Source organism: Macrobrachium nipponense, chromosome 45 (genome assembly GCF_015104395.2).
Source record: "Macrobrachium nipponense isolate FS-2020 chromosome 45, ASM1510439v2, whole genome shotgun sequence".
Taxonomy (NCBI): Eukaryota; Metazoa; Arthropoda; class Malacostraca; order Decapoda; family Palaemonidae; genus Macrobrachium; species Macrobrachium nipponense.
In genome coordinates this window covers 10,006,933-10,029,472 of record NC_061105.1, presented here as the reverse complement: position 1 = coordinate 10,029,472, position 22,540 = coordinate 10,006,933, and the positions used below count along the sequence as shown (strand labels likewise).

Sequence of the window (22,540 nt, the reverse complement as noted above, 5' to 3'; positions counted from 1 at the left end):
AGGTCGTTTTCTAACTGCTGTAACCTTGTCTTCATAGGTGTCATTGACAAGAATGCATACACCGGGGTGGAATCCTTGCTGAACGACATTAACGCAGCCCTTTTAGCTGAGGTAGACCTTTCAAACCTCAAAAGAACGAGGCGGAGACGAAGGAGAGTGGGAAGCAAGGGTGAGCCTCCTGATGTCCTCCTGGCATCCCAGGTGGATAAGGTCAAGGATATTCATAAATCGACACAGATTCCTCAGAGGAAGTTGAGTAAGTTACCTATAACCATCTGTTGTTTTAGTGATTTAGGCATCTAACAGATTTACATGCTGTACCTTTTTGCAATCATTCTGTTACATTTATAACATTTTAGTGCACTTTCATTTTTCACAAGTACTATTCTAGTATCTCTTTGCCTAAGAGAATTTTATTGTTGAAATATTTGTTCAAGTAAAGTAACTCCACTCTTTAGGAAAATTCGTGTTTATTAATACCTTTCTTTAATGATATATCTCATCCATAATACGTATATGTTATTTTCAGCATTGCCAACAGTAACTCCAGACAATGGAATGTCGTCAAATGAAGGACCTGTAAGAGTTGTGGTGGCCACTCTGGTAGTCCTATTGACACTCAATGCTCTTCTCTACTACAAACTTTGGGCTCTGGAGGAAAAGGTTGTTCTTCATGGTTCTCCATACCCATCTTTTGATCCTAAGCTTTTCAGGTAAGTTCAGGCTGAAGAGGGTGATGGGTAGCACACTGCAAGCATTACAGACTTAAGGCTCTTTGCAGCATCCCTTCAGACCCCTTCAGCCCCCCATTGTGATTCAGGCTGAGATTGCATGAGGCTAGTTAGGTATCTTGTGTGGGATACAGATTGAGGAAAGAAGGTTCCTCTTGTTACCTAAGAAAACCCTTTACTTTTTATCTTCGGTTAAAGTGTACGTATGTTCAACGCTTCAAATAGAATATAAGCTAAGGCAGTGGTTGGTAAATGCATTATAATATTTGCGTTTGACTTACAGAACTGGGTCATCAAGTGGACCTTTGGAAGAGTGGGTCAGGATACTGCAGCATCAGGAAGCCTTGCATGCTGCAGAAGTGGAAAGATGGAGGAAGTCTATAGAAGAAGCAGCTGGTTTCCTGAGAAAAGTAAGTCTTTAACAATCTCTCATATCTGAAGAGTTTATCTTGATATAAATTAAATTATCAAGATGTTTTGCATAATTTCATTCCTATGCAGAATTTATAAAATGCGAGTAGTTATTTCTCAGTGAATCAAACTGTCTGTGGGGATCACAGTGTTGTTCAACTTTTATAATGCAGAGGTTGTTTTAAAGTAGTATGATGTTGATAATAGGTGCTTTCATGATGTCAAAGATATTCATATATATGAGAAGTTATGGTGCTCATGTTTTACTAGCATATATGTACTGTACATTTATACTGTAGTACAATTAATCTGCTATTGCCAACGAAAAGTATATTTTAGGAAAGTTTATTCCTCATTCATAACCAGTTGAATATAAACAACTCTGAAGAAAAGCCCCTTCTTTTATTACCACAGCCACTATTACTATTTGATTCTTAAACATGGAGAATCTAATCTTTACTGTTATATAATAAGGCAAATATTCATGAAAGAAAATGCTATTTCTTGTGATACATTAAAAGTCTGTAATGTGATCACTAATCATGTCTTCTTCATATTTCTCTCCCCTTCAATTTTTCTTCCATCTTCACAGGCTGAAGAATCTCTGAGGAACCTGCACACTTCTATACCTCCCCAACACGCCTCCAAGATTCAGTTTTTGTTGAGACAGATTCAAAATTTACACGAGGCTGAGTCTCAGAGGAGATCGTCTGAAGGCAGAGACTCCTCCAACAGTCCACCAGTGATGCACAAGAGATCTGAAGAAGTGCAGGATTTTACCAGTGATAGTGCATATAGAAACTCAAAAATGAATGAAGTGAATTTGGAGTTGTAACTTTTTTGTAGTTTCACATTATATTCCTTCCCCTCCCCCTCCTTGAATAATTTGCACTGGTTATCATAAAGTAGATTGTTGCTCCTCTTAGAAATGGTAAGAATTACGTACCTCTTAAATTCCTCTATTCTTTGTATTCGTGGCATTTTCGGTGACGAAAATGTCATTTGGGGTTTGCCAAGCACAATATTTCTTCCAAATATAGAGGTTAAGGAGTTCGGTGTAGTGTCTAAGTTCTTGGGCAATCATTTATCTTAACGGTTTGGTAATGCAGTGTATTAATTTTGCACCTCTATGCCAAAATTTATGAAAACTTGAAAATGATGGTGCAGGTTATAAGTATTGGTAGTAGTATTTTATATTTATTGCGTTTCGGGGAATGGTTATTCTACTTATCAGTTATTGAAACGTCATTTAGGCGAGACCTGTGTTGATGTAAAAAGTCTGTACTTATCGAAGCGTAGATGATATTACTTATTTAAAAGTTCATATCACTGTTGTTATTAAATTTTGTTTTAGTGTTTCGAGGTTGTGCAACTTACTTCTTCATTCCACAGAGTGAGGAATAGTTTTAGATCAATTGTTTTTATTTTGAGTTGTGTGTCTGGTGTGAAGAAACATTATTTCTTTTTTTTCCACAAGCTGTTTTACTGTAGTAGTGACAATATTTGACATAAAACATCAGTAATAATGAATTTATTTACTAGTAGCAGCAATAAATGCATTCCTACTTCTAGTATAGTAATATATTGCTTTTTCAACATAGGAAGATTATTTTCCGAGTTTCTTTTTTTCTTTGGGTTTTCGTAGGGTAACACCCATAATGGTATGCAGTTTTCTTTTTATCTTATTAGATGCTACAGCACATGCACTTTACTGTCTGTTATCTGTGATTACATTTGTTTTATGTGAAGACGGAAATATTGCCATTTATTGCCTTCGTAAGAAGTAAGCATTGAAAAGAGTACTACATTTGCATCAGTTTTCAAGGCTTCATATTTTTAGGTCTTGCAAAAGCCTGCCTGAGTACCGTGCTTAAGATAATTATTTGATAGATTTCTAATAAATTGTCAAACCAGAATTTATATATAAAGTGCATGCATTTGGTTGCATGTAATCAATGTACAAAGTTTTCCTGCTTTGAGGTTTATCAATACAATTGTTTACTTTATGTACAGTAACGGAATACTTGTACTGTACATGGCAAGACTGTTTAAAAGTTACAGTTAATGAAGTATTAATTATTATACAGTATAAATAGATAGAAAAATACAGTACGGAAGGGTTGATATACATTATAGTAAGCACCAGTTCAATTCCTTTTCTTTAGAATTTCCAAACCTTTCCATTTTTATTTTTATAAATATTTCCGTATCTTTTTACTTTTCCTTTAAAATTTCTGAACCTTTCTATTTTTTTATAATATTTCTTTTTGATATCTTTTACTTTTATGATAATATTGTACTGTATCTGTATCTTGGTTTTCTGCATTCCATACTTTCTAGTTGATGGGACTTTCTGTATTTCTCGTCAGTGAACTCTTCATAGTCATCTTCATGGTGTTAATAATTATCATTCTTACCAACTAGTTTTCTTTGTTTACATCATATTGTACTCTTTTATAGTAGTCTTATGCACATATCTTAATTCTTTTATTTACAATTTTTTTTTTTTAGATTTAGTAGTAGCCTTTCATTCCAATATAATAACAAAATGATAGCAATCTCTACTTGTATTTGTTGTTCTTGCTCTATTAATATATTTCTATTGTGCTGGAAATGCAATAGATGTACCCATTAATAATGGCTAGATTCTGCCATATTTATGGTTCAAGTTTTTAAGATTCACAAACACATTCATAGCCCTTAGGCCTGGCATGAATTCTTTTTGGGTGTAGGGATGAAGGTCTGGAGTGCCTAGTTAGATTAAAGGTCATGGCTACTCGGATATAGTGCTATGCAATTTGTGTAGAGTATCTTCTTTTGCCATTGCTTGTATTATTGTATCCTAAAGTGTAAGAAAGGGCAGGATTTTTTAGTCATACACTTCCACATAGATACTTTAGCATAACCAGTTAGCATTACATCAGGCTCTGGGTCTCTCTGATACTAGTATTACAGTAGTCTTCAACTCAGAGAAGGCAGATGTGTAACGGTTGGACAGGGGAGTGGAAACCTAACGAGCCAGAGCCTCTCAATCATCATCTTGCTGCTCAGTAAGGTTTTTGGTTGAAAAATTGGACTTAGGTTTACTATTTCCAGATCAGAGCCAAGGTCTTCAATCTTTTGTAGAAAGGGTGACTGAATCAAGAAAAATGAAACTTCTACCTCTCTCAAGAAGGCTGAGACAAACAAATGCAAGTTGCAAAAAGCTGACCAAAAAAAAAAAAAAGCTTTTATGCTGGCCCTAAGGTTTAATGACTGTATCTGGTTGACATTTTATTGTTTAAAGACTCCATTTTCTCTCCACTTACAAGAACTTGTATTTAGGGTATTTGCATCAGATCAGTTAAGTTATACTACAGACCATAATTTTTAGGTTTTATAAGCTGGTTACTGATTTTGTCTTGTCTGGAAAGGTTTGTTTGCCAGGTACATAGCCAAGTGTTTAAATGATGTTTTAACTAGTCAAATGCATGAATATGTATACGTGAATAATTTTATTGAATTTGACTTATTCTTTGGCTTCATTCAACTACTTTGTGATGGTGATAGCAATGGTGTAATGATATTAGTTTGGTTGGCAACAAGCTTAACAAATTGTCTATGGGCCAATCTAGTCAGCTTGTCATAGCCAGTCTTTTTTTTTTTTTTTTTTTTTTTTTTTTTTTTTTTTTTTATTGGTTGACAAGCAGCTAGTCAGTGCATAGCCGTGCTTGCTAACATAAGAATAAAAGCATTCCGTAGATTTTATTTGGTGAACTTGACGCCATCAGGTATAATTTCTGTAAGAGGAAAGTAGTACTAATGTTGGATTCCTGGGTCAGCTGATTTGGTCATATGATGATATCATCGGTGTTTCTGTGTCAGATTTTCCCTTTTGTGGGTTTGGTTTGAAATTGTAGTTCTCTCCACAGTTCTTGGATGGTTTCTTTCTGAATTATCATCTTGTCTAGGCTTTTATCTATGCTTTTTTATACCATGATTATCTGGATCCTCCTCCTGGTTTCCATTCTGCTACCTCAGTATTTGCTAACATTTTGATTAACTGCCTATCATGAATTACCCAGAATGTTTCACTCTTGTGGTAATAGTATCTTTTTCCAAGTGGCTTCATGTTCAGTTGAAGCCTTTTGATGTATTGATTTTTTCTTGAATTTATTAAAACGCACCGACAATGAAAACCTTTCCATTTGATTGAAACATGGAATCCATCATAGAATTCAGAGTGGTTGAGCATACATGAGCCTTTTAGCGTGTGTGTAATAACATATTCAAGGTGGGTTCACTTTCTGATGATAAAAGACATTTTCATAATGCCACCATTGTGTAGTGGTCTAGTTCAAGTATTCGGTGATGATATACCAATGTAGTATTCAGTAAGCAAATCTTTCTACCTCTTAGCTTAGTTACTATTTTGAGAAGCGCCATAAGGGCATAAGTAGTCAGTAAATAAAGTAGCTTATGCGGTGCAACTAGTACCAGGGTGATGCAAAAAACCAAGCATCATTGTCTACATGAAATTAAGACATTACATTTGTCAGACTTTAGGTTATGTTGCCTGAGTGACCTTTTTGAGCATTTATGTATGAAATCTTCCAGCATCCAAAGTTGGGTATTTTCCTTCTAAATAGCAAGATCAACAAATACAAGTTAAGATGTTGTCTTCTCACCAAGCACAAACTCTCTCTCTCTTTTTTTTTTTTTTATTTAGCTAATTAAATTCCTACATTCATTTTTTGCGACAATTGCTGAGATCTTGAATTTAGGCTAGAGCGAGTGGTGTACTGAAGTGCTTTAGTCAGATGCTAAAATTCCTGTGTAATTAATTGGTGGAATATGCAAGTAGAGGAAGCCATTATGGCTATTTTTAGGAATGGGAACGGCTTAAGATGAACAAAGTTTATATTGCTTGAGATATATTTATTTTTCACAATGTTGCTACAGGATTGTATATATATTTGTCATTAGTCATAGCAGGATATATGATTATTAAGTTATTACTGTTTAATTCATGTTAGTGTTCTAGCTGTACATTACTTACCAGTCATGGACAATATCCCTAGCAGTGTACATTGAAAAAAAGAATGCATTCTTAACAATCATAGAATGTATTGAATCCCTTCTTGTTACAGTAATACATGTTTATTGATTATGTTGTGAGTCTACCATGAGTTTTAGGAAAATTTAGCCAAGGAAGCTGATTGGATTTGCTTTGCTGTGTCACTTCAAATGGGAGGACACCTTCTGCCGGACAGACATGGCAATTATTACGTGTGTGTGTGTGTGTGTGTGCGTGCGTTTGTGCATGTGTTCAGATTCTGTACTGTTTTGGGATCTTTTGAAATATGAGAAAAGCTTGCTTTCCTTTCAAAATCAAATCGTTTAAGACTTTGGTTCACACCGATGCCAATGCCAGTGTATTCAACAACGACAAGAAAGATACGAAGGCCTTTTACCAAAGAACATTCCACCACAGGGGTGATGGGCTGCAGCTTTGTTGATATCTGATTATGTCAAGAGCCTTTAACAAATGTTAAGATGAGATTTCAGGGTTGTATATTCACGAAAATTGCATATTATCAATTATATTTTGGAATCTTAAAATAACAGATGTTAATGATTCTTTTTGTTGCATTTTTATGTTGGGTATAACTTGGCTTTTTCTTGAACACTGCGATAAATTCATTTGAGAAAGTGAGGGCTAATGTAAAGTATTCCAGAACTGTACAAGTTTAATTATCGAATACCGTCTGAGAAACTTGTAAAATAAGGTTATCATTAGTAATATATGTACCTATATATTTTTTTTTTAGAGAGGACATGCTGCCTTCCTGTGTCAATAAGGAAGGACACAAGTTTTGGTCCAAATTGAAGTATAACTTGTATTTTACACAACTGTATTTTCTTAAAATGTATTGAGTTTACATACAGTTTGTGCAAACTTATGTAAAATATTTAAGCATATGTCATCATACAGTTGCCATCAAATAAGCAATTCATAAAATATAGATTAGCTTTGGGGTTGTGTTAATGTATCAAAATACCATCCATTCTCTTAATTTAAATATTATTTGTTATATTCTCTTTCTTAAGGCGACAACTTAATCTTAGTCTTTAGATTAGAACTGTTCAAATGCGTTTTTTTTCTATTAGACTTAGAGCAGACATTCCACAACAGCTAATTTAGCTTAGCTACTTTCTGTACTGTTGATGCTTTTATTCAGTGAACAAGAATCAGAGAGAAATATTTTTATTTAGTCTGCAACTTGAGTGTCTGCACTGGCACCATTGCATTTATTTAGTGTATACAACTACTACGTCAGGATTCATGAGATGTAGTAAATTGAAATTTTATATGCAATAGTCATTTTGTATTCAACAGTTAAGTTTAAAAAAATTTAGTGTGGTTTAACTACTGATGCTTAATATAATGATAATAAAAAGAGGTTCAAAGTACAGTTGAAATTTTTATGGGAAAAGTAGATGAAATAAGTTTTTTTGCTGATGGTTTCAAGAGGTGTTACAGGATTTGCAGGCCTATTATTTATTCTGGTAGGGGTCTTTTTGAGAAGTACAGAAAATCTACAATTACGTAACTGTTCTCAATTTTATCGTACATTGCCCTCTTTTCTCTTTTTTCCCAGCTACATTGCAGGCATTTTCTACTTACGGTATATATTAAAATCCTTATATGGAATATTGTTGTCTGTGATAAGGATTTCCCAGTTGACTGCATTGCAGTTCTGTTGCTTACTAAAAGAATAACTTGATGTTTTGTTTTTGTGCGTCACAAATTCTCTGTTTCCATTTGCTTTGTAATTAGAAAAAATACCTTTTAAGAACTATTATTTAAGCATTTCTATGCAAACCTCTAAAATATCAGACAACCCTGAAATGCAAACAACATTTTCATCATGTAGAATTAGATTTATGAATTGCATATTTGGTGCTTCTGAATACCTTAACATTTATCAAGGCACATTAATGGAATTGAACAGTTACTTTTGGCCCAAGGTCTAAGTAATATCATGAATGAGGAAAAGTATTTTTTGTCAGGAGATTTTGCACTATGTATCAAAATGTTTAGGTTACACTGAAGTACGAGTTTGTTACTTATAAATAATTATTATTGTCATATGATTCTTAAGCTTCACAGCTCATTTGTGTTCATGCAACTCATGGCATCAGGAAGAGACAAAAAAAAAAGTATACATACTGTACCTTTAACCTGAACGGGAATAATTGAAGACCTGTTTTCCCATGCATTTGTTTAGCATGTCATAGAATGACAAGAAGCACATGTTCTTTAATCATGCTAATGAGTACTGTATAGAAATCTAGTATAGTATGAGGGCTGTAGACAATTTCAAACGTTGCAAGTGGTATCTTGGATTGGTGGTAAGAAGTGTTATCACTTATAAAACTATGTTTTTCCGTGTGCTTCTTAATTATTATTATTATTATTATTATTATTATATTATTATTATTATTACTATTGATAATTTATTTAACCTAAAGATTGTTGTGAAATGGGATCACTGCACTGTTTTGGATGTCTAATACTTTATTTAAAGTGTCGGCTTAAATGCAACTGTGATAAAATTAAAAGTAACTGATTACTCAAGTATATTATTTTATGAAAGATGTTTGTGGTTAATACTAAAGAGCACAAAAATTGGGTGAAAAATGTTTATTTTTGGTAAAATAATCAAAACAGTTTAAGATCTCTCTTAAATTAATAAGCCAAGTTATCCAAATCATTCTTCCACTTTTCAAAAGAGAGCAATCGTATAATTCTGGACTTTTGTATTGTAAAAAGAAAGAAAAGAAAAAGCTGGCTTCAGAAAAAAGGGCAATCACGCATTTTGAAGTACGAATTGTTTTGAAGTTCTGTACATCTATGTTTGGGCAAAGTCGGACAGGGTGGATTCATGTCTGTGATATTAGCAAGTATAGACTATGAGGTTGATGTGGTTTCCATTTATATAATAGGATGTTGGAGTATATAATGTTATTGTAAATCTTCTGTTGTTCTGTGCAACAGTATTCAATTCTCTTTTCAAGTGGATCACGTGTGTTGGTGGAGAGTGACATTGATGAAGATTCATGCATGTAATACTGAAGTGTCCACATTCATATTTACTTTTATTTGCACCTCATTTTTATCACGGTTTTTGGTCACGATTTTATTCTCTGTTTCTGATAGAGGCGAACTATGTCAAACTCAGTTCCTATGTTTCCTAGCCTTCTAAAGAGTGAGGGGAAATGTTTTAGTGGTTATAATAAGTAGTCAGGAGTTTGAGGAAATAAATGCTGTGCATTTAACATTTTGAAAGTAGAGGTTTCAAGATTCATTTGGCAATGATAGATTCCTCTATTTTTAGTTTACCTCTTTGGACATCAAACTTTCCCTGGTTAAAGTGAGTGATACATTGCAGCCTTTTTTATGATTTTATTTTTTTATTGAATTTTTATTTGATGATTATCTGGGCCTTGAGATTTACTTGGATGGCATTTTCTTCTTACATATAAGGTGTCATTGCTTTAATTAAATTATATTATATGAAACTGTACTAGATCCTTTTCAGTGTTGTTGGTAAATCTGGATGCTTATTCAAATGGTGTAAGATTAACGAGTTTTTTCTTCAGAATTCTCGTTCCAAGTAATATGAATTAAAATATCTCTTGAGAAACTTATGCATAGGTAATTCGACGTCGTTGCTCAGTAAACCAGATGTAGGGTTTGCCAAATAAATAAAATATTAGTATTCTGAGTATGTAATGCATCCAAATAGTATCCTTATATTATTTTAAATGAAAACGGTACATGGTTACGCAGGGGCCACAATATTCCGGGTTTACCTTATTGTAGATGTTTTCTGTCTTTTTCTTTTGTGTGTTCATTTTGGTCTCTTGCCACATATCTGCTGTGTTAAACTGCATGTAACATCTTTAATTGAGTCTATCTCAGAATTCATCCATACTTTTTCAAGTGTGTACTACTTAGAATTAACACTATGTCTTTAATTGTCATACTCAAAATTTAACTGATAATCTTAGAAGATATCCTTTGGGCTAACCCATGAGATTAGCATCATCATAGTGAAGAGATAAGACAACCAACTCCCTTTCATAGATGCTCACGCTCACCCAAAAGATTTACTTATTAATTCTAAGTTGAAATTGGAGCATGGCAAATTTTTAAGAAGTTGAACAGTTACTGGAAAGAAACCACTACAGTTGGGGTATAACCAAGGGGGTACTGGAAAGAACCGCGAGTACGAATGTGGTCTCGTGAAATCTGATGATACGCAGAAAAGTTTCAGATTTGGTCAAATGCCAAGTCATTTTTATAGTTTGAATTAAATCGTTAATCAATTAGTCAAAACAAAATCTATTAAATTCCCTGAATATAAGGCTCTAGTATGTTTAAAACAACGTAAGATTGTCAGTGTATGGGTCATTCATGACGGCTTCTCTTGCCCTTGACATCACCTCCAAGTATTTCTCAAAGGTTGTGTTCCCCACCCTATGTAAAGTGCATTACATATATATATATATATATATAAAAATATATATCTATATATATATATATATATATGATATTATATATATATATATATATATAAATATATATATATACTGGTATATATATTTACAGCACCATTTAAACAAAATATGTAACAGTAGAAATAATATTTTGCCTTAGTTGGAATGGAAAGGAAGGCTAGGACCCTCAGTCATATTAGATGTAAGTGTGTGGCAATGGATGACGATGCTATATTGTTAACAAGTATTTCTGGTATATAATATTCCTTTCTTTCTGTTGACTGGACAACTGTGAATAAGAAAAAAAAAAAATTGTTACATTGCTAGATAACGCTATACTCTGGAAAGTATTAGGTGAAATTGTCATTTTGCTTTATATAGGGTGCAGTTTAAATTCTAAACATGAGGTTGGGTTGAATTAGGCAGATGAATATTATGTCTTTAAATGTATAAAGAGCAAAAAAAAAGCCCTTGTCTGACTGAAGACTATAATTAAGTTATCTGTATAAATGAGACTTGTGTTTTTATACCCCTTTGCATCTCGGAATTTTTTTCTTTTATGAAATGAAATTGTAATAATATAATAATATAGAAAGGACAAACCTGAATGATTTTATTGCAGATTTTGAAGGTTACGCTGTAAACTTTTCTGAAACCTGCAGTATTTTGATTCTTGTTCAGAAATAACTTTTTGTTTCAAATTCCAGTACTGTAAAATGAACATTCCTTTGTCAAGAATAACATAAATGAAAAAGTGTTCTTTAATTTGATAAAGGCGCTTTATTTCTTTAAACAGCACATTAACAAATGTCTGCATATCTGTTGTGATATATCATGCAAAGAATTAGAATATTTTCCCATATATACTGGAATGTTTTATCCTGAGCTCATTTTAAAGATTTTCCAACTTACAAAGCAAAAATTATTAAGTTCAATTTTCATTCAGCTTAAAAGCAAATTTCTGGTTAATATAAGCTTTCTCTTGACCCATTACTATATGTTCTATCTGTAAATGCAGTACAGACTAATGTTATACAAATCCTGTAACTAAATTACTTGTGTTTAGCAGGTAGTTTTGGTGTTCTCAGACTTCATTTGCTTTTTACTGTACTTTGTGTACCCAGGAAGTTCTACACTTTCAATATTCTTTCTCTTCATACTCGTACACACACCTACTGTGTGTGGACCTTTCCATTCCATGAATTGGGTGAAAAATACAGGAAGTGACCAGGTAGCCTATATGCACATTTACGTAGCTTGACACAAGAAGGGCATTGGTTACACCGATCAGCTGTGAAAAGATGTAATTAAGAAAAATGTGGTCCTAAATGGATGCCGTGTATCACCCTACCACCCCCAAATGACAACTAAGCTAATCATCACGAATTTACGAAAGCTCCTTGTGGACACAACTATTTCCCACACACTACATTGGCAACACAAACAACCCACAGTATGGCAGCAATGGGTTGTGGGTCCGTTTATAAGGCAATCAAAGCTTTAAGAGCAAAAGAAAGTCCTGAGGACTTGCCGTTGTGACCCATATATCATTATATAAGAATGTCTGAGTCAGTCAAGTGTGATGTAAGGAAGGTGCTAGAGTTCTTCCTCCCAAATATTTGCATTTTGTTGGAATATATTTAGGAAAACCACATCTTTTTTTTAAAGTTGTTAGAAAATACGTAGTGCTGTGAAGAGAAATGTGTTGGAAAATAATAATAATTATATTTCAAGCGTACTACAAGGAAACTAGCATAAACACACGTTGAACGTATAACTAAAACTGTACATAAATAGATAAATGCAAATCGTAAGTCCACGTCCATGGCTAATAATTATCCGAAACTCCTTTAGAGGAATTAGAACTGGTAATGAGGTTTCAGCCAGAACCATAATTTTGTCAAAAGTACACTTGTGTTGTCACGAGACGAACTGGAGAAAGTTTTCCTAGAATTTTTGCAGCAAGAGAAAAGAGGTAGGCTTAGTATTAAGACAAATATGCAGCAGTTTACTCTGTTTAATATAAAGTATTTAAGGAAAAATGTGATTCCATACGCCATTTTTTCATAACTCCTTCAGACGTTGGTGCTGATTTACAGCTACGTAGGGTTATGTGCGAATGGTATACTTGTTTATTTTTTTCTATGGCTGTACGGAACGTGAACACAGTAATTTATGATGGAGAAAAAAAAAAAAAAAAAAACATATGGGGCGTCCCCCAGCCGGCCAGACTTACGAAATCGTAGTAATGGTCGTGACCCACATCCTCCTTACTCCTTCCTCCTCCCCCTACGAAGGAAGGCAGTCTCTCATCTCTCTCTCCCTCCCTCTGACATTGCCTAGAGTCTCATTTCCTCCCCAGGATCACTTTAGCGGCAGTCACGGAGTCCCTCGGGGGGAAGGAGTCTCTGTATCTTTCTCTCTCTTTCTCTTCCCTTAACTCCCCGAGATCCTCGTAAGGGTGAAGCGCCGTTGCAAAAGTGATTGTATTCAAATTTCACAACACTTCTTCAGTTCCTCCCTCAGTGTCCAGCGTACTTGCACCGGTGTTAATCTCTCCCTTTGGTCCCCTGGGATGTATATTTTCTTCGGTTTATCTTCTCCTGGAAGGAAATGGACGTATATTTTCGTCGTGATGTCGAAGTGGAAACCCGTTTGGATATTAGGGCTGTGTGTAGCTGCCTTCCTCCATCCCCTAAGCCTAGTAAATGCTGAACCACAGGGTAGCTATATGTCGTTATTTTTTATTGTGTGTGTGTGTGTGTGTGAGAGAGAGTTTCATCCTTAAAATATACGCATCCAGATATTGTTTATATGTTTGTGTATTTATATAACACTAAGCAGTCCATAGTGAGTAAGAATTGCATTTTAAACACTAGTCTAAGCTTTCTGAATATAATGTACTTAAGCCGTATTGGGTAGTAATGGTGTAAGAATATACATATCCTGGCATTGTGTGTATGTTTGTGTATTTATATAACACGAAGCAAAATAATGTGTGCTTGTGAATTGCATTGTAAACATCAGTCTAAGCTTTCTGAATATAATGACGTACATATAAAGGCTAGTTGGGAAGCAATGGCGACCTCCAGTGTGTGTGTTTCATTGTATCCTGACATTGTGTGTATGTTTGTGTATTTATATAACACCAAGCAATCAATAGTGATCAAGAATTTCATTGTAAACATTAGTCTAAGCTTTCTGAATTTAATGACGAACTTATGCCAGTTGGGAAGTAATGGCCATCTCAATTCACCCTCAATTCTCCATTATAATACTCGGGAACTTCCCCATCGAATTTCGGATGTTGTTCTGTAAAGTAAGGATCATTTTGGGCTACGATGATGATCATTATAATTAACCATCATTGATTATTTTAGCCGGTTGGTAATAGAGTTAGAATTATTGAATTTTATTGGCAATCTTCGCTTAATTACTTTGCCTCGTTCTCTCCACTCAGAGAGAGAGAGAGAGAGAGAGAGAGAGAGAGAGAGAGAGAGAGAGAGAGAGAGAGAGAGAGGCTGGCATGAGAATGAAAGCAAACACTGTGGAGAAAGTTCTTTGCATACTTTTGCGCATTTAAAACGAAAGTTGGGTGTTAGAAGTATAGTATACAATGCAATTCAGTCATGCACGGCTGTGTTAACATCGAAGTCATTTGCATATCATTAAAAACATCCTGCATTCGATAGGTCACGAGTAAAATCTCTTTTTGACTCCTAGTATTTATAAATAAATGTCTGTAGGATGAATTGAAAAGGATAGTCCCGTGTATGAAAGCCTATAGTGAGTAGGCCTATTTGAACAAATGGTTTGGGTAAAGAGGGAAGTAGAAACTCAGAGCTCATAAGTTGGCTTGAACTGTCTTAATTAGGAAACGATGATGTCCCAGGACATGTATGTGAATGAGTGGTTGATGTATTTGTGTATGTGTGCATGTGTCATGTATGCTCATGTCCCGTCTATAAATCCATTTGGGTAATATCACGAAAATGGACAGCAGTTTTGGCCCCATTTTTAATCAGTACCCGGCGTTTTTTAATCTCCAAAAACGTCGATATTTGACGTAACATTTCATCATGGCGTTTTTGCCTTGCCGAAATATAAAGGAAAACCAGAGTATAGCTTAAGCGAACGAACATACACACACGTTCGTATAATGTTATGCAAGTCTCTACGCCCCCGAGCGCCCACGAAGCGGAAGTGCTATAGGGGTTAAGGTCACGCCCCTTGGGTCTTAAAATGACTTAGGAGATGCAGTACTTGGTGAAAATGAAAAATTAAACATATTATATTAACTTTGGCAGATTTACCGCCTGAAGTGAAACTCGTATATAAGAAGAAAGCAATTTTAAAATGCAGAACTATTAAAGACTCCTATTCTGCAGGAGTTTTTTCGTACGTACGTACGTACGTACGTACGTAATATACGTACATACGTACTCACAAATGACACCGATGGCTATAGTGTTGCTGCGAAATCCTGATCTCAGTGTGGGGGCTAAGTCCGAACAGGCCTATTCTTGATCTAGGTTAATATACGAAAAATGATTTGGTTTCAGTGATCATGTATACCAAATGCTTAAAAAATCACAGTAGATGCACGTGACTTCATTAAATAAGCGAATACCACAAGAAAATTATAGTAAAGACGAAAGCGCTTGGATTTCTGACTAAGACATTGTCAAAGAACGAATGAAATACAATTGGAGAGAAAGTTATCAGGTAAACAACAGATCAAAAACACCAGATGGTTAATTGTCAAAAGGGTAAAAGTTGAGAAGATAATCCAGGATTATCGGACATCACACGTCACAAACCAAAACATAGGTTTAACCCTAACAGAAATTACAAATTATCCGTACAGTTGAAAACATGTAAAAACTGAATATTTAAATTTTGTTGCTTATATTTTATCTACAACTTTTTTCATTATGAAGGCATCCAGTTTAAATAGACCAAGACTTAAATTTAGAACATTTCCATTATTTGACTTGATGAAACAAGATTCAATGATATTCCTTTTAATTGTGTCATTACAATGGGATTAAGGCTCTTGCTTGACTCCAGTTAATAGGATGATCTAAATCTCTCATATGTACAAATAATGCATTCGATATTTGCCCAGTTCTCACAGAATATTGGTGGTTTGAGACGTTGTGAAAGAGATTTACCGGTCTGTCCGTAATAGACTTTATCACACTTTTGCAAGGAATTTCATATATGCAGCCTGGAAGATCTTTAGGAGAATTTTTTTATTACTAAACTCTTGACATTAATATTACTGAAAACAACATTTATGTTAAAAAGCTTCAAAATTCTAGGAATATCTAAAAACCTTTCATCATAGGGTAATTTTAAAATGTTATGCTTACTAAATTCAAGTTTGCTATTAGTTAAAGAAAATGTTTTTCTAGCTCTTTTCCATGCCACATCTACAAAAGTCCTTGGGTATTTAAGTTTCAATGCAATATCATAAATAGTTTTAATCTCAGCGTCAATACACTGCGGGCATCAGGTTGTTTACCTGATAACTTTCTCTCCAATTGTATTTCATTCGTTCTTTGACAATGTCTTAGTCAGAAATCCAAGCGCTTTCGTCTTTACTATAATTTTCTTGTGGTATTCGCTTATTTAATGAAGTCACGTGCATCTACTGTGATTTTTTAAGCATTTGGTATACATGATCACTGAAACCAAATCATTTTTCGTATATTAACCTAGATCAAGAATAGGCCTGTTCGGACTTAGCCCCCACACTGAGATCAGGATTTCGCAGCAACACTATAGCCATCGGTGTCATTTGTGAGTACGTATGTACGTATATACGTACGTACGTACGAAAAAACTCCTGCAGAATAGGAGTCTTTAATAGTTCTGCATTTTAAAATTGCTTTCTTCTTATATACGAGTTTCACTTCAGGCGGTAAATCTGCCAAAGTTAATATAATATGTTTAATTTTTCATTTTCACCAAGTACTGCATCTCCTAAGTCATTTTAAGACCCAAGGGGCGTGACCTTAACCCCTATGGCACTTCCGCTTCGTGGGCGCTCGGGGGCGTAGAGACTTGCATAACATTATACGAACGTGTGTGTATGTTCGTTCGCTTAAGCTATACTCTGGTTTTCCTTTATATTTCGGCAAGGCAAAAACGCCATGATGAAATGTTACGTCAAATATCGACGTTTTTGGAGATTAAAAAACGCCGGGTACTGATTAAAAATGGGGCCAAAACTGCTGTCCATTTTCGTGATATTACCCAAATGGATTTATAGACGGGACATGAGCATACATGACACATGCACACATACACAAATACATCAACCACTCATGGTTGGTGATTGGAGTAGTAATAAAATTTACTGTAGAGGAAGAAAGAAATTGTAATTTGAATTTTCTTGATGTAACTAACTGTCCATAGAAATGATAGAAATTTCACCTTTTCAGTCTTTCGAAAATCAACTAACATTGCCTCTTTAGTTCATTACTACTCCAATCACCATCAAAATGTTAAATTCTCCGTTTTTTCTGGGATTTTCCTAAGGGCTTTACGTGTCTGAAGCCCGCAGTTTATTGACGCTGAGATTAAAACTATTTATGATATTGCATTGAAACTTAAATACCCAAGGACTTTTGTAGATGTGGCATGGAAAATAGCTAGAAAAACATTTTCTTTAACTAATAGCAAACTTGAATTTAGTAAGCATAACATTTTAAAATTACCCTATGATGAAAGGTTTTTAGATATTCCTAGAATTTTAAAGCTTTTTAACACAAATGTTGTTTTCAGTAATATTAATGTCAAGAGTTTAGTAATAAAAAATTTTCCTAAAGATCTTCCAGGCTGCATATATGAAATTCCTTGCAAAAGTGTGATAAAGTCTATTACGGACAGACCGGTAAGTCTCTTTCACAACGTCTCAAACAGCACCAATATTCTGTGAGAACTGGGCAAATATCGAATGTATTATTCGTGCATATGAGAGATTTAGATCATCCTATTAACTGGAGTCAAGCAAGAGCCTTAATCCCATTGTAATGACACAGTTAAAAGGAATATCATTGAATCTTGTTTCATCAAGTCAAATAATGGAAATGTTCTAAATTTAAGTCTTGGTTTATTTAAACTTGATGCCTTCATAATGAAAAAATTTGTAGATAAATATAAGTAACAAAATTAATATATTCAGTTTTTACATGTTTTCAACTGTACGGATAATTTGTAGGGTTAAACCTATGTTTTGGTTTGTGACGTGTGATGTCCGATAATCCTGGATTATCTTCTTAACTTTTACCCTTTTGACAATTAACCATCTGGTATTTTTGATCTGTTGTTTACCTGATAACTTTCTCTCCAATTGTATTTCATTCGTTCCTTGACAATGTCTTGAGTAAGGACGAAAGCGCTTGGATTTCTGACTATCATTTTCTTGTGGTATTCGCTTATGTATACCAAATATTCACTAAATTTTATATCTGATTTAATTTTCTTAAGCAGATGTAGTGTCACGTTTGGTATTTATGTTTCCGAGTCGTTAAATATATATATACTAACTTTGATCATTTTTATTCCTGAAAGATTATGATTATAATTTACGAGTTTAGGCAACACAGCACTGAAACTGTTGAGTGTAATCTCTCTCTCTCTCTCTCTCTCTCTCTCTCTCTCTCTCTCTCTCTCTCTCTCTCACCTGATTGATATTTTTTTTTATTTGTCAGTGGTAGCAGTTGGCGTCGCAGAGCAAGGAGATAATGATGGACCAGGTAACGTACCTCAGTTTTGTTCCATTTTAATTGCTCTCTCTCTCTCTCTCTCTCTCTCTCTCTCGTTTTCAAGGCCCGTGAAATTGCACGTTTATAAACGATGACACAGTTACGTGTGTTACTCCCAAACTATGGTTTTATATAATTACGGGAAATTCCTTTCAAATAGCAGCTATAGGTGAACCATAGATTTTTACTGTACTCAAACGAGCACCACAAATTCCACTGTTTCAGTCTTCAGTACCCGCGATACCTGTCGAGACCTGGACCCGGCCTGTGAAGACTTGGCAGGTAACCGAGAATGTGAAAATAACCCCGTTTTCATGGAGTCTGCGTGTCCCAGGTCCTGTGGGACTTGTACACCGGAGTCTAAAGGCAAGTATTTTTTATATATATATATATATATATATATATATATATATATATTTATATAATATATATATTTACATTTCTTGGTATTGTTATTACTACTCTCTCTCTCTCTCTCTCTCTCTCTCTCTCTCTCTCTCTCTCTCTCTCTCTCATCCGTAAAACCAAGCCAGTTCATAATAAAATGCACATGATCATTTTGGTAAAACGTGACACGAGCTTTGTGTCCACCTCATGCTAAGACGAGTTGGGTACGAAATTACCACAAGGGATGGGTTAGGTTATATAGGATCCATAGACTACCTATGGCGTGCATTTCAAGTCTTCAATTGGTTAGAGTGAATTGTTGAATGGTTACTACTTTTCTTCCCATATGCAGTGGAGGGCTGCAAAGACTTACACCCAAGCTGTGATGGATGGGGAGAGAGAGGAGAGTGTGAAACCAACCCAGCATTCATGAACGTCAATTGTCCTATGACCTGCAGATCTTGTCCTCCTTCCAGTAAGTATTTTGAAGTGCCCTCTTCCTCTCTAGATACAGTAATGTTAAAATGTTCTTACACTGTGCCACTGAAGGACTTCATGGTGAACTGCTTAAATTATCATAAATAGCATTTTATAAACACCAGGTGATTTTTTTGGTCCTATAATCAATCCCTCAAAGGTTTTTATTGTAAAATAATTATCTTCTAGTGTTGATGTTGAAAATCTGTATAAGGTGTAGCTAAAGCGAGTATTGGACTAGTGTAACTTTCCCGTTTTCTTATGAAAAAGTTATATAATATATATAAGCATGCAAGATAAGCAAAATAGTCTCTGAGATTGTTCAGTCCCCCTCCATAATAATTTTGCTTAATTATTCCTTAACCCAGGTTCTGAAGACTGTGTTGATCAACATCCAACTTGCTTTGTGGATTCCTTGCTTGGGGCATGCAGGACAAATCCATCTTTTTACCTCATCTTCTGCGCAGACTCCTGCAGGAAGTTCATCTCTGTTTGTTCAGAAGGTTTGTTGAATTCTGACACCTTTCCAGTAAGAGTCTTTAGTTCAGTATTATTTTCTGGGCGAACTTACCATCGTTATTGAATATTGAAGTTTTATATATTTTAATTTGTGTGACAGGCTAAATGTTAATTTTGAATATGATATTGACACCAGTGGAATACTCTTAATTGACATAATTATATCCCCAAGTTATTTTGCAGGAAGCTGCATTGCTTTTACTTTACAATTATTACCATATGTCATTTATAACCCAATTTGCAAGCCTAGCCATTTTCATGTCTGGTCCCTTTAAGCTAGATAATATCAGTCATAAAAGTCTTATTTCTAATTGGCAGAAAGGACCAGCACAGTGAGGGACTTGTGCACTGACCAGGCAAAAGGACAAGGTAAATATATCCCCCACCCCCCTACCAGTTTGCCCAGGTAGCACTTACTCTCTCCGTTTCTAAATCCAAGTTTGCATGTATTTTTTATTTCCTTGATTTTCCATCAAGTGTGGATGTTATACGTAGCATGTATCTTTTTGCATTTAGTTTCTTTCCCAGTTAGTACTGTAGTATTTCCTTTCTCAGACATCACTTTATGATATTCCTCATTATTCTTTTCTGTTTGTTCATAGGTTTTCTTCCTAACTGAATTCCCTGAAATTTTAATAGTCATTGTTAACATTGTCACTGTCTTTCTGAGAATATATATATATATATATATATATATATATATATATGTATATATATATATATATATATATATATAATATATATATATACACACACACATATATATATATATATATATAATATATATCTATATATATATACTATATATAATATATATATATATATATATATATATATATATATATATATATTATTAGCTATATATATATATATATATATATAGATATATATATATATATATATAGATATATATATATATATAATATGATATAGATATATATATATATGTTTATAGATTATATATATATATATATATATATATATATAATATATATATATATACTATGTATGTATGTATTTATGTATGTATACAGTAGTACCTCGTATTTCGAACTTAATCCGTTCCAGAAGGCTGTTCGAAGTACGATTCGTTCGAAATATGAAACAAATATCCCCATTAGAAATAAAGGGAATCAGGATAATTCGTTCCGGCCAACCCAAAAAGTCCCGCTTTTCACATTTTTTTTTCTATTATGAATGTGTTCAAAAGTTAAATCAAGAGTGTCAAGTAATGAAACAGTACTTTATATGAAGTAAAATGTTCTAAATTTTATTTTTTCTCTCTACGATTTACGAACTGTTTGGTAAAAATGGCGCCGGGCGGCTGGGGGATGGAGGGAGGAGAGACGGGAACCCTTTGAGCAAACCGAATTGGTTGCAGTATGCAAAGGTTGATGACAAAATACATTTTATTCACATTAGGTACAAAGATAATTAAAGGAATCGATAGTGTGTGTGTGTGTCCGATTGTGTCAGGGAGAGAGAGAGAGAGAGAGAGAGAGAGAGAGAGAGAGAGAGAGAGAGAGAGAGAGAGAGAGAGAGAGAGAGAGAGAGAGAGAGAGAGAGTAATCAGCGTGTTTACACTTTGTTCTTAAGTGCACGAAATAGATCAATAATGCCACAATACATCAACTTACTGTTGGCAAACGGCAGACTTTTAAAACAAACATGAGGATTTTACAAACAAATAAGTAATAAGTCAAGAATGCAAGAAAAGGAAAGAGAAATAAAAATAACTTTTCAGTAATAAAAATATCGTAAAAAGCAATTATCACTAGATTGGTATTTTACCGTAACAAAAATAAAAGTGATTTGGGCAGATCGAGTGTAAGTGAAAGAGATGGGGGAATAATCATCCCAGATCAGCCAAGAAGTCAATGGGAAGCAGAGCCGTTATTCTCTCTCTCTCTCTCTCTCTCTCTCTCTCTCTCTCTCTCTCTCTCTCTCTCTCAGCGCACCGAACACTGACTCGAGCAAGCGATTTTTTTTTTACCGTGTTGCATTTGTTTTCATGTTTTATCATTGTTAAATTTATTGTGAAATATCATTTTTTTATGTGAATTGGTACTGCTTTTACGTACATATTACAGTCAAGATTTTACTGTCTCTTCTTCTCTCCTCAACAATACCACGACGCACGATAACTTAAAATCCTTCATTCATTATTCCTAAAAAATATAAACGCTACCTCCCTCTACATCAAGTTAGCTGTGTATCACCGTAATGACGTATGATTTGGTTAATCATTTGTGCCAAGTTTTATTGTGAAAAGCTTTGTTCTTTCATCTACTATTTTGTTAATATTGTTCAACTCAAGGTCCAAAGAGTATAGGGGGTCTTGTCAGCCCTGACCCAAAATAAGCTTCTGCCAGGTCGAGAGCGTGACGTCAACTCAACCTCGCCTTAAACTACCACGAGGAAGGTCCTTTTAATTCAATGGACAACAGCAAATACTATACGTGTTTGCGGATGCTCTACATCTAGTTAAGCTTTTTAGAAATAATTCTCTTGACCATAGATTCATACTGCCGGATGGTACAGTTGCCTCAAAGTGTTCCTTTACCCCGTCCTCTTCTGTTTCACGATAATGGTCTGGTAACACAGCAATGAAGCCTGTTTGTCTTGTAACGACGGATGTGAATGGTCGAGCTATTAGATGCCAATGTTCATATTTTCTAATCACTACTGTAGACA

General features: G+C 34.5%; 2 protein-coding genes across 2 annotated transcripts in view; both read left to right on the top strand.

The window, feature by feature from the left end:
* LOC135214374 (protein Aster-B-like) overlaps positions 1-11,203 on the top strand; it is a 43,278-nt gene extending 32,075 nt beyond the window's left edge. The window contains exons 12-15 of the mRNA XM_064248609.1: positions 38-256; positions 530-713; positions 1,015-1,141; positions 1,735-11,203. Coding sequence (XP_064104679.1) covers positions 38-256; positions 530-713; positions 1,015-1,141; positions 1,735-1,977 — 773 coding nt within the window. The 3' untranslated portion in view covers positions 1,978-11,203. The remainder of the gene's footprint in view (positions 1-37; positions 257-529; positions 714-1,014; positions 1,142-1,734) is intronic.
* Positions 11,204-19,206: 8,003 nt separating this feature from the next.
* The window catches only part of LOC135214372 (uncharacterized), a 17,180-nt gene continuing 13,846 nt past the window's right edge, over positions 19,207-22,540 (top strand). Inside the window, exons 1-3 of the mRNA XM_064248607.1 lie at positions 19,207-19,325; positions 19,696-19,830; positions 20,165-20,215. Coding sequence (XP_064104677.1) covers positions 19,280-19,325; positions 19,696-19,830; positions 20,165-20,215 — 232 coding nt within the window. The 5' untranslated portion in view covers positions 19,207-19,279. The remainder of the gene's footprint in view (positions 19,326-19,695; positions 19,831-20,164; positions 20,216-22,540) is intronic.